General features: G+C 34.5%; 1 protein-coding gene across 3 annotated transcripts in view; it reads left to right on the forward strand.

The window, feature by feature from the left end:
• The window catches only part of FANCL (FA complementation group L), an 80,093-nt gene that overhangs the window by 18,865 nt on the left and 47,876 nt on the right, over positions 1–13,352 (forward strand). For all 3 annotated transcript variants that reach the window (XM_029231590.1, XM_029231592.1, XM_029231591.1), the window contains 2 exons: positions 171–271; positions 13,140–13,236. In XM_029231590.1, the coding sequence (XP_029087423.1) occupies positions 171–271; positions 13,140–13,236 (198 nt within the window). The remainder of the gene's footprint in view (positions 1–170; positions 272–13,139; positions 13,237–13,352) is intronic.

A 13,352-nucleotide genomic window follows, 5' to 3' on the forward strand; every position in this document is an offset into this window, starting at 1 on the left:
CCTTTTCATGTCTTTTTTTATGAGAAGGGGAATCATTCAGCTGGATTTTCCATAAAAATAATGGATACTTTAGTTAGGCGCAAAGATTACAGAATTGTGTTTCGTAATCAGGTACTAATAATTCATTGTGTAGCATTCCGAAGCTGATTCAAGTTTTTTCTTTTAAACAGGAAGTTGCTTTAAAGAATAAAAAAGAGCTGTATGTACTACCTCCTCCTCCCCAGTTCTACTCAAGCCTTATTGAAGAGATAGGAACTCTTGGTTGGGATAAGTATGTCCATTTTAAAATGTTTTAGAAATGCCTTTCTCTTATGCATTTCAATTTAAGATATGTGCAGTTTTAGCAATTTATTTTGCACTGTTTTTAGTCAAAAGTGTCATGTAGTTAGAGTATCTGATGCTTATTGTGGCTGTGAATTAAAGGTATATCATCATTAAAAAATTGACCTACAAGGTAGCATTCTAAATATAATTTGGAAAAAAATAACATTTTTATGTACACAGTAAATTAACATGTTACCATATTTTCACTGAACATATAACGTTATTTTTTTTCTTTTAGTTTTAGTGAGATATAATTGACAAAATTTTTACATACTTAAAGTGTGATGATTTGATATACCTATACATTGTGAAAGGATTGCCACAATTGTATTAATTAACATTCATCACCTCACATATTTGCCTTTTTTTCTGATAGTTTTTTTGTTGCTATTATATGGAGGGGAGAATTTTAGGAACTTCTGACTGCCATTTTCACTGACATCACCCAATATATTTAGTTTTATGTCTATTATCTTGCTGTATGTTTTCTATATTTGTCTCATGTAGTTTGTGTTTTTTTCTTCATCTGCCTTTATTTGAATTAATCACAATTTTTATTATATTTTTCTTTCTATTAACTTGTTAGGTTTTTTTTTTATTATTTTAGAGGTTACCTCAGAGATTACAACATACACATAGCAAAATATACATTGTTATCTTTACCAATTTTCTTATATTGCGAGGATCTAAAACTCTTGAATGCATTTTCTCCCCTTTGTTGTGTTGTTGTTATAATGCATTTTAATTCTATATTTAAATTTGACAAACGTTGTTTTTAAAGTCAGTATTTTTATACACACACAATTATTTCTCCCAGTGTTCTTCATTCCTTCCTTACTGCATTTCTTTCCTGTCTAGAGTAATTTTCCTCCTGACTAAAGAATTCCCTTTAATGTTTGTTTATTGAGATAAAATTGACACAGAACATTATATTAGTTTCAGATGTACAACATACTGATTCAATATATGTATGTATTATGAAATAATCACCACAAGAAGTCTAGTTAACATGCATAAGTACACAGTTACATATTTTTTTCTTGTGATGAGAATGTTGAAGATTTATTCTCTTAGCAGCTTTCACATATACAATCCAGTTGACCCTTGAGCGTCACGGGGTCTTATATGCAGATTTTTTTTCAATAAATGTACTACAGTACTATCCGATCTGCTGTTGGTTTAATGTGTGGATGTGGAACTGCAGATATGGAGGGTCAACTGTGAAGTTTTAGGTGGATTTTCGACTGTGTTGGGGGTTGATGCACCTAACTGCCATGTTGTTCACGTCAGCTGTTCAATATTATTAGCTGTAGTCACCATGCTGTACATTACACTCCCACTAATTATTTTCTAACCGGAAGTTTGTGCCTGTTGACCTCTTTCACTCATTTCACCCACCCTCCACACCCATCTCTGGCAACCCCCAATCTTTTCTCTGTATTTATGAATTCAGTTTTTTGTTTGTTTGTTTTGCGGTACGCGGGCCTCTCACTGTTGTGGCCTCTCCCCGGGAGCACAGGCTCCAGACGCGCAGGCTCAGAGGCCGTGGCTCACGGGCCCAGCCGCTCCGCGGCATGTGGGATCCTCCCGGACTGGGGCACGAACCCGTGTCCCCTGCATTGGCAGGCGGACTCTCAACCACTGCGCCACCAGGGGAGCCCTATGAATTCAGTTTTTTAGGGTATGTTTTTAGATGCCACATTATAAGTGAGATCATACAGTATTTGTCTTTTTCTGTCTGACTTATTTCACTTAGCATAATGCCCATTATAGGTCATCCAGGTTGTTGCAAATGGCAGGATGTCCTTTTTTATGGCTGAAAAGTATTCCACTGTATATATATATATATATATATATATATATACACGACATTTTATTTGTTCATCTGTCAGTAGACACTTGGGTTGTTTCCATGTTTTGGCTATTGTAAATAATGCTGTAGTGAACATGGGTGTGCAGATATGTCTTTGACATTGTGATTTTGTTTCCTTCGGACATACACCCACAAGTGGAATTGCTGGATCATATTGAAGTTCTGTTTTTAATTTAGAGTGCATACACATTTATAATTGCTGTATCTTCCTTGTAGATTTTCCCTCATCATTAAATGTTTCTTTTTGTATCTAGCAATATTTCTTACCTTAATGTCTACTTTGTTAGATATTAGTATAACTCTACTAGATTTTAATGCTCTGTTGAAATTCTCCATCTTTTTCTCTGTTTTTTTTTTTTATGGTTGTTTTAAAATTTTTCTACCTACTCCCATAATCTAGATCCCCTTGAGTCTCTTTTTATTTTTTTCTTGTGGTTTTCTGTCATATAGTCCTGGATCTTGGCATTCCTAGTGCTTTTATTAATTTTTGTTAATAGGCTTAATTTTTTTAGAGTGGTTTTAGGGTCATTGCAAAATTAGGAGGGTACAGAGATTGCCCATGTACTTTCTGCCCCCAAATACACGCATGGACTCCACCGTTATCAGCATCCCCCATCGGAGTGGTACATTTGTTACAATAGATGAGCCTACATTGACACATTGTTATCACCATTGTTATCACCCCAAAACCATAGTTTATATTAGGATTTACTCTTAGTGATGTACATTTTATGGTTTTGGACAAATGTATAAAGACGTGTATCTGTCATTATAATATTGTACAAAGTAGTTTCATTGCCCTAAAAATGCTTTGTGCTCTACCTATTCATCCCTCCCTCTCCCCTGACCCTTGGCAACCACTGTTCGTTTTACTGTCTCCATAGTTTTGCCTTTTCCAGAATATCATATGGCTGGAATCATACATTATGAAGCCTTTTCAGATTGGCTTGTTTCACTTAGTAATACGTATTTAAATTTCCCCTCAGTCTTTTCATGGCTCATTAGCTCATTTGTTTTTAGCACTGAGTAATAGTTCATTGTCTGGGTGAACCACAGTTTATTCACCTACTGAAGGACATCTTGGTTGCTTCCAAATTTTGGCAGTTATGAATAAAGCTGCTGTAAACATCTATGTGCAGGATTTTCATGTGGACGTTATTTTTCAACTTTGTTGGGTGAGTACCAAGGCCTAGACTTTTTTTAACAGCAGAGAGTAAGGGTTTTTCTTTATTTTCACAATTGAATCAATACAAAATTGAATACTGTATAACAAAAAAAAATGTAAAACCTTAAATCTCTGTGTCTCTTCTCAATAACATGATTGCTTTTTCTTTGGGGGGAAAAAAACCAAAACAACAAAAAATACAAAACGGCAAAAGGGGAGAAATGAGGAAACTGGCTTAATTGTAGGCATTCTAGTTAATGCACCTTTTTTCACTGTCTTGGCTGTTCTTCTGTACTTGCCCTTGGCCATTCAGGCTGCAGTGCTATGCCTAATAATATTTGTTGAGTGTTGGAAATCGTGTATTAAAAAGTTTGGAAGCTCCAGATGATATTTTCTTCTACAAAGGGTTTACTTTTTTCTTTGCTAGGAAAATAAAGTGGGGGCAGGTTGCCATAGAGACTGAAATGGTTCAGGGTGGGTTGTCATTTTTGCAGGGTTCTTACTGCTCCTCTCCCTCTCCCAGGCTATAACCCTCCAGAGCTTTCAAGCAAGAGCCAAGTGTGCTCATTTGGATTTCTCCCTTGGTAGATCCTAAACTCTAATCTTTGTCTTCATTAGGCTAGTTTACCTTTAGCCCATTAGAGTCTGGGTTTCATTTTGGGCAGTGCTTCATATACCTCTTGTTTACTTTGCTTTGACCGGTAACCCTCCAAGGGTTCCCACTGAGAGCTTAGGGATGTTCACTGGGACTTTTTCCTACTGGTGGGTTCTAAATTCTAATAAATTTCTCCTCAGTATTATGAGGTTTCTAAATATTATCCTTTGTTTTTCATTGGCTTACTGCTTGGCTTTTTATCCTCTTATCCCTTGCAGTTTATTAAAAGTTTTGATGGAAAATTGCCAGAATATATGGCCGCAGTCTCTGACCCTACCTTTTCACCAGATTCTGGCCCTTTAAGTCTGTTATTTTTATTTCTCTATCCTCAAGAGATTGCCAGAAATGCTGTTAGGGTTTTTGTTTTGTTTTTTTGTTGTTGGTTTTTTTGGTTTGATTTTTTTGTTTTTTGTTTGCCACTTACTAGTAGCTCTCTGCCTGCGCCAGTTACCCAGATCCTCCTTTTCTTGCTCTATGCCCAGAATTGCTAAATACCCTGAAGGAAAAATGGCTGAAGTGTTGGCTTACGTCTCCTCTGTTCCCCCTTCTTCAGGACCTTGGTCCTTCAAGTCCTGGTTGCTTTAGCAATTTTTTGACATCTTCAAACTTTTTTTTTTCTTTTCCCTTTCATCAGGCTACTTTAGTTGTTCTCAGTGGAAGTTTTGGTCTTCAGTAAGGTACTCCATTTTAGCCAGAAATGGATGTTACATATAATTTTAAATGTACTATTATGGTGATATTGAGGACCGGTTAATGCGTATTCATGAAATTACATTTTATTTGATAAGGTATCATTCCTGAATAGGATTTGGGATGGATGAAACCTTTTTTAGAAAATTTAGCAAAACAATGGAGGGGAGAGACAGAAGACAAGTAATGAATTGAGATGTACTCTTAACAATTCTGCTGAAGTTATGAAGATTCTTGAGGCGTTGATGTTATGGACCTGATCATTCTTTGGATTTAAAGTGATAGAAAAGAGAAAAATTATTTTGACTTATTTTCTGATGCTTAAATGTTAAGATCTCAGTGTTTAGAGGATAGTTAGGAACGGAGGAAGGGTTTGGAAAGGGAAGAAGAAATGTTCTTCTAGTTTTATTTCTGTTATTTTGATATAGTCAGTTTGAGGCAGTTTTCTACGCAGATGTGATATTATTGGGAGAACTCCAGTAATGAAAATCAGTTGAAGCATTGAGTATGCAAATATCAGATTTTTGAATTGTTCATTTTTTTCCACCTATTATTTATTGAATGCCTATAATGTAAGGCAGTGAAGATACACAAGCAAGACTTAAGATTCCTCATGGAACTTATATCTAGTGGAAGAGTCAGAATTTAAATAGATGGATCCCAGTAGTACTTAATTCTAACTCAAGATAGGTACTATGGTATATATTTATAGGATTTTTGAGAGCTGTTAGCAACAAAGTTATAAGAAAAATAGTGCAAGTATATAAAATATTTTATGGAATAAATGTTTTCATAGATAAATAGGAAGTACTGACATTGCTTTGCTTTATATACATTGTTCTGATAGTGGAGAAAAGGAACAGGTCTCTAACTTAGATAATAGATGAAAGCCAAAGGTAAGGATATGAATGCCTCTACCATAGCATTCATCATAATATAAATGTTTGTCTCCTCCTTAGATTATTATATATAGGAACTTCCATTTTTAAGTTCCTGCTAGCTACTTTATAGAGTTCTTGTTTAATTCTCAGAATAAGTTTCAAGATACATATTTTCATCCCCAGCTTTGTATATAAGATGAGTGTACATTGCCAAGGCTGGCTGCATAACAGTGCTCAGGCTTTGGCGTGAATGATGGCTTCCTGGAGTTGTGCTGTGGGGATAGCTCTGGTATGGAGCCTTTAGTAAAGTTCCCTCAAGTACTTGGACATAGTTTTTATTAGTTTTCAGCCTCAAAGTGTGACTATCGCACCACGGATAAAATTGGCCATTAGTTTTGAAATCTGTTGCTTAGATTTATGAAAGCTCATAGTTTAATTATAGTGACTAGGATGCATGATTGAATTAGAATATACCTGCTGTTACCTAATCATTAGTTTCATAGTCTTTACAAATAAACAGTGTGTTAGCAGAAGAGAAGTTGTCTGCATGGATTGGTTGTGAGAAGCCAAATAGTATGATTTTGTCCGTATTTATCCAGCACTGGCGAAGTAAGAACATCTCCTTTCAGTTTTATTTTTGTGACTTAATTCTTAAATCGGGCCTGGTATACTTGGCACACTGATAATACTGGGTTTCAGGACCCTCAGAGCTACAAATGAGACCTGAACTGTGCTGTCCCCATGCTAGAATTGTTTCTTTGTGAGGTGATGCCTGAGCAGCTGTCTAGCTTCTTAATTTAAAACATCTTTTAAAATGACACACATAATGATTTGCATGACAAATTGATTTAAATGGATTTTCAGAATCTTCATGATTCCTAGACCAAATAAAATATCTATATTTTACTTACACTCTAAATAATAATCTTGTAGATTTGTTAGTGGAATAGTAAAATCTGATAATAAAAGGATTTTTTTTTTAAGGTAAGGAAAACCTTGCTGTGTTTTTAAATTACATACTTGACATATCTAATCAGTTCTATAATATCAAGCTTTATAAAAAATTAAGTTAGAAAAAAGGAAATGTTTATAATATGATTGAAATCTTTCCTTTTTCCTCTATATTCGTATACCTTTTTTTTTTTAATAGAAATGACATTGAGAATTAGTAGCTGATCTTAAGTTTGATTGCTATTATTGTAATTTCTATACTTGTTTCAACTTCTTTAAAAACACACTAAAAACAGCAAGTTGTCCTAAGGGTAAGAGGAAGTTGTGGATGATTTTGGGTGTTATACTGGCTCAGAAAGGTGGATGATGCAAAAAAGTGTCTTGATGGGTTTCTATTAACTTCTGCTTGTGTTATGTTACAGAATGGCTCATTAAAACAGGAAGAATTAAACAGAGTTCTTGGGGTTTAATAGGATTTTCTGTTTGGTATTAAGAATGTCCTGAAATTGAAAGCTTTGTTTGCGTTATAGAATGGCTGATTTATATCCCACTTTACCTAGGATAGTCCTAACTTATGCCTTTTATCTTGGCCCCTTTTAGCCTCAAAAGTGTCCCAGTTCAAAAGAAATGCATAGTCACTTTATTTATAGGATATCTTATGTTTGTTTTAGTAATCACATGGTCCTAGATAATTCAGAGCTTAAATGATTCAAACAGGGGGTAGTGACCTGATGGTTTTGTCCTTTTTAATGTAGCATATTATTTATCGCTTAGAGTGAGTAGAATTAAACTATTTGGCCTTTTAAATTTATTTTGCGAAAGAGCTGAGTTTTACTAAATTTGTTGTGCTGCTGAAAGATTGTCAACAGGTATTAAATTCGATTTTTAATTAAGTCCAATATTTTTGAAATGGACTTAATTCATTGATGGCGATATCCTCTATAATTTCTCAGTGCATTTCAAAGAATTACATAACATATTGGGAGAAATGGAGATACTTGTTAATACTAAATTAATTCCAGTAATGAGACAAGGGCTTTAATTTTGGCTTATCAGCTGTGTGACCTTGGGCAAGTCACATAACCTCTCAGAGCCACATACTCTTCATTTTTTAAATGCAACCAATGATGCTTAGTAATAAGGGTTGAAAAGAAACATAAGTTATGTGACTCAAATAATTCCTTGTGTAAAGTAAATACAAAGTTGTTGAGATACTAGTTCACCAAAAGGTCCGACTATATATGAGTTTTACAACATATAATTAGTGTTATGATTTATTTATAATCATAATGATAATTTTGTTGTATAATGCATAAGAGTATAGATGTTAAAAGTATGAATTTCATTCTAAATGACCTTTATAAATAGAGTGCTTTTACCTCATACATATATCCAAATCACTGAATGCAAATTATATGATAGTGAAAAAATTGTCCTTCTAAACATTGGTAATATGCTTAGAGTATCTAGTTAAACAGAATTTGCATTTAGTTGTTTAAAACTTAGGTGCGAATCAGTAAATATGAACCAGTCTGACAGCAGCTTGTTTATGTTCATATAATACATAGAGCATTGACACATACATAGAAAAATAAAACTTTCATATTGCTTATTAAAAAAAAGCTTATTTGATTGGGAGGCAAAACTTAACACGAAAAGGAGCAGTATGAGAGTTTAGAGAAAGGTGAAGTTCTTTTGCGCTACGGATAATTTAGGAAGCTCTGAGAGGAAGTAGATATTGGGAAAGCTTGGGAGAAATATAGAAAGCCTTAAAAGGGTAGGAATGGGGGAGGCAACTTTGTAGTGATGGAAATGTGCAGTTCATTTTTGGACTTCAGAGTGGATCAGTTGCTCACATAAGAGGATTAATATTAGGGCCGGACTGAAAGGTCTTGACTGTTAGGCTAAGGATTCTTTATATGCAGGTGATGGGGACTCACTGAGTATTTTTGAGCAAGTGGTTGATATGATTAAAAAGATATTTAGGAAGATTAATCTAGTTAATGGAAGGCAGGATAGACTGGTGTACAGAAGACACAGGGAGGAAAAATGTTAACTAGGGAGGTTGTTTTTTGAAGTAGTTAATGCTTAAAGTTGAGAGTGGAAATGGAAACTTTGGTGCTTTATTAAAACATGAAGGTCTTCAGTCTGCCTTTTGATGTTATTGGTACATAAATGCCTCTAGATATTTAATGAAAAAAACTGTATAACTTAAGCTTTTGGTCAAAGTAAGTACAGTATTTCAAGAGGTATAAAGCACATTCATTCTGTTTTTCTATACTGATAACATTCACCTATTAAGAAGAACAAAACCCTCTCTGAAGCTTAAGTATTAATATCCCTTTCAAATGTTTAAAAAACTTAACTCTTGGGCTTCCCTGGTGGTGCAGTGGTTGAGAATCCGCCTGCCAATGCAGGGGACACGGGTTCGAGCCCTGGTCCAGGAAGATCCCACATGCTCCGCAACAAGAGAAGCCACCGCAATGAGAAGCCCACGCCCCACAACGAAGAGTAGCCCCCGCTCACCACAGGTAGAGAAAGCCAGTGTGCAGCAACGAAGACCCAATGCAGCCAATAAATAAAATTTTAAAAAACCCTTAACTCTAAGTTTAGTGCCATTTTAGTTATTGCAAGCAGTAACTTATAAAGAAATGCAGCAAATGATAAATGCAAAGTAAAGTGCAAAAAAAGTATAGTGTTTTATTTCTTTAGATTTTTATATTTATGTTTTTATAATTTCTTAGTCAGTTTTGGAATATGTCTAGCTAAGTAGTAAATACCTAAACTTATAAGTTTTAAATGTGTTTATAACTTTTCAAAAATTTGAGCTTTCTAATAATGAAAGTTGCCCAAATGTATTATTTTAATAAATGAGTAGAAATTATTTATTTCATGTTGTTTAAATTGAGATATCCAACTTACCAATAAAAGAGAACATTTGAAATAGCCTTTTTTTTTTTAAGACAAACTGATTTTAATATTACTTGTAAGAGCTTATTGCTGTTTTCTTCCCCTTTAATATCTCTTCTGTAGACCAAACATTAAGATATTCCTTTCTGTCGTGAATAGATACAAATATTGATTATCTAGTTAAGATACCGGCTGAGCTGCTGTTAACAAAGAGAACTCCAAATCCGCAGTGTTTCAAACAAAATAGAATTTTATTCGTCTCTCATTTAACAGTTCACAGGTAGGCAGGTGGTCAAGAGTGAGTTGGTGGCTTTGTTTCACAGGGTCATCCAAGAGCCCAGGTTTCTTTGGCTTTTCAACCATCCACTGGTTGCACTGTTCAGCATAGTAGCTACTAGCCACATGTGACTATTGATACTTACATTTAAATTAACTCAAATTAAAAATTTAGTATTCATACTAGTTACATTTTAAGTCCTCCGTAGCTACATATGATGAGTGGCTACTGTTTTGGATGGTGCAGATATAGAATACCTCCATCATCGCAGAAAGTTCTGTTGGTCAGAGCTGCACTAAGAGGTTGTTCTTGTTGGCATGGTCTTTGCTGGGTCATATTGGCCTAAGTTCCACTCTACAGGAAGGGAGAATGGGAGGGATTGGGGGCGGGGTAGCCATGATTTTCTTATAAATGATCCAAAAGGTGCACATATCACTTCTGCTTGCAGTACATTGGCCAAAATTTAGTGATACGCTGATACCCAAGGACAGTGGAAGGATTGCTAGCTGGATAGAGTGTACCCAGCTAAAACGTGGTTTAGGTGGAGTGCTACAGTAGCTGGGATCCTATTACCAAAAGGTAGAAGCTGAGAATAAATACTAGAGCACATTTGCGAATCTCAGTCACATGTACTAAACGTGATAATAATCACAATTAATTTTCTCCTTCTTCCCCAAACAAAGTAGACAGGAATCAACATGGGTAAAATGTTTAATTTTAAATGACCATGCTTAGATTAACCTGAAATTATAAATTTTTAAAAGTTTGAATTTTGTCTTAAAGCTTAACAAAATTAACCTTATGATCCTTTTGACTGCAGGGCAGTATTTTGAGCATAAGCCTGTTCTTCTCTAATGTATTATTTCTACATCTTAAACTTTGTGTGATTGCAAACAAAAGACTAGAACTTTAGTTTATTTCTGTCTTATTTTATAGATGTTCCATAATGATTTTGAACATGTTGATGCCAAGCAGCAATGAGAAGTATGAAAAGTACTAGTTGGTGGTTTAGTTGTTCCTTCTCTCTCCCTATTCCTTCTTGCTCTCTCTCTCTGTATATATTCATCATGCTTCTAAACTATTTAGGGCTTATAATGAAAAGCAGCAGGCTTTTTCCATACCATATCCCATCCCTGGTCTTACACTTTGAGACAAACACTCTGAAATGTTCATGTTTACAAGTAACTTCTGTATTTCTAAAAAAATATGCCTATATTCAGCGTTGCTTGATTGATCAGAATTACATACTGATTAACTACTGTAATACAAATGGATTTAGTTTATATACTGCCTTCTCTCTCCCTTCATCACTATTCTTTTATTCTTCTATTTGCTTTAATATTTCTTAAACTTCTTTCATGTCTGTTCAATTAAAGATGGTATCTCTTACTCTCAAATTAGCAATTACAAAATTTAATGTTTCTTATCTTCCCTCCTCGTATCTTTCTCCTTCTCAATTTTTGTTGTCTCTGTTTTAAATTGCAATGATCAAATATATTTACATTAGTTTCTGTAACTATAATTAAGTCTGCTAGCTTTGTCTATTGCTGAATTCTAAAAATTGTAATTAGTAAGCAGTTTAACTTTTTATGACTACATAAATATTTTTCACTGAAAAGCTAATGGTAGAGCAATTACCACTTTTAACATAGCTTTATTGTTTATGATTTTGTTTAAAATTTTCTCTTCCCATTTTTGTTTCTCGTATTTTTTAAAAATTTCCTTAATTTCTTCCCACATATAAGTAATACCCTCTGTTCTGTAGACTTTCTTTTTTTGCCAGCTGTCTCCCTCCTGGAGCCCTCTTTCTCTCTCCTCTAATCTCTTTCGTTACTCAGTGCTCTTTTGACCACTTGACATCTTTATAAAGTTTGTTGAAAATTTGCTTTGATTGATGCTATTCCTTCTTGTGCTTTTTATAACTGTGGGATTATGCATATCTTTTAAAAATTCCTTTTTTCTGTGTGTGAGTAGAGAGAGGATATAAATGCATATGCTCATCTCAACATCTTGAATCTGAAGTGTTGATGTTTTCAAAGAGTCAGATGCCCATGTATCTAACCCTTAGAGTCATACTGATAAAACTTGTGATAAAGTCTCATGTTGTAAATTTTTGAGGGGAGGGGGATATGAGACATTTACAAATAAAGCTGAAAGAAAATAATGATTAACTATATAGAGTCATTGACATTTTTATGTAAATATTTCTAGAATAATTTTGTTTTCTCAGACTCTAGACTTTTTATAGATTATGATAAAAAAATTTTTCTGTTGATAAAGATTGTTCTGTTTTACTTTTTATTCTATTATTGAAGATATGTATCTTCAGATTTAGATCTGTTTTTCATTACAAATAGTGTTCCACAACTTCATTGCCCAGAACTTCTTGAAACGGACCCATTTTACCATTATATCTGGCCAGTGACTAAACAGCATAGTGTTGTTAAAAAAATGTTTCCTAGGCTAGGAGGCTAATGTTAGTTTTGAACCCTAACAGGTTTTACCATCAGTCTGGGTGATAAGTTGTGCAATACTGTTAGGCTACTTTTTATCGTTACAAGAGGATGGTATTGTAAAAATGTCAAAAAAATATCCACATGCCCAGTTCACTAGTAAATATACTGCTAAATTTGAACCTTTTTGGCAGTAGCTTATGCTTCTCAAGAGACCATATTTTTACAGAATGATATATTTCAAAGGGTATTGGTTTCCATTGTAAAAAATTCATGCATTTAGAGCAACTTAAAGCCAAAACAATTGTGCTTGTGGTATGTGTTTAAAATATTAGTCATCTTGAATACATGCCCAGGTTAAGTGTCAGAAGCTATATATGGCACAAAAAGAAAATTTATTGTTAGGAGACCAGGCTGTACCTGTGCTTATACAGCATTTTCCTTAGAGGATCAGTTTGAGTATGTGAACTAATACTAGCCAGGCTTTTGTACAGTAACATTATTTATAATAAAGGAGAAGTTCATTGAGGAGAAAAACAAATAAAGGAAGCATAAAAGTCTCATATTGTATGAAACTACAGAAATGGATCAAAGAGTTTGACAGGAAGTTTAATGTGTACATAAGTAGAGTCTGACAGGAACATGCTGTGTGTGCCAAAGGTTCCAGTGATGGAAAACCGAAACATAGTGCTCACTGACCACAGCATGAGCCTTGACACACATTGTAAATAATCCAGAGATCTATGACTGCATTAAGCACTGGGCTGGTGTATTAACGGCAGTAAATCTATAGCAGCATAATGGGATAGCATACACAAATTCCTCTGATTAGTTTTTGTAATGGATTAATAGGAATATAGCAAATATTTTCATTTCAAATCCTACCATCCTCCAACCTCACCCTCCCCCCAGCCCCACCCTCTCTATTGTGATCGTTTTTTATTCTCTTCTACTCACCAGGCTTGTGTATGTGGATACTTGCTTTAGTACCATCAAGTTAAAAGCCGAAGATGCTTCTGGTAGAGAGCATCTCATCACTGTCAAGTTGAAGGCGAAGGTATGTGCTTCGTTAAACTGTTACTGTGGCCAGGAAATACTTTGGGAAATGAACCCTGTGAATGTTTTCAATGTAAACGAGTGCTGGTTGCTTCTAAAAATATATATATGACACTT

This window comes from Monodon monoceros, unplaced genomic scaffold (assembly GCF_005190385.1).
Source record: "Monodon monoceros isolate NGI ecotype Baffin Bay Population unplaced genomic scaffold, NGI_Narwhal_1 Super_Scaffold_19, whole genome shotgun sequence".
NCBI classification, from domain to species: Eukaryota; Metazoa; Chordata; class Mammalia; order Artiodactyla; family Monodontidae; genus Monodon; species Monodon monoceros.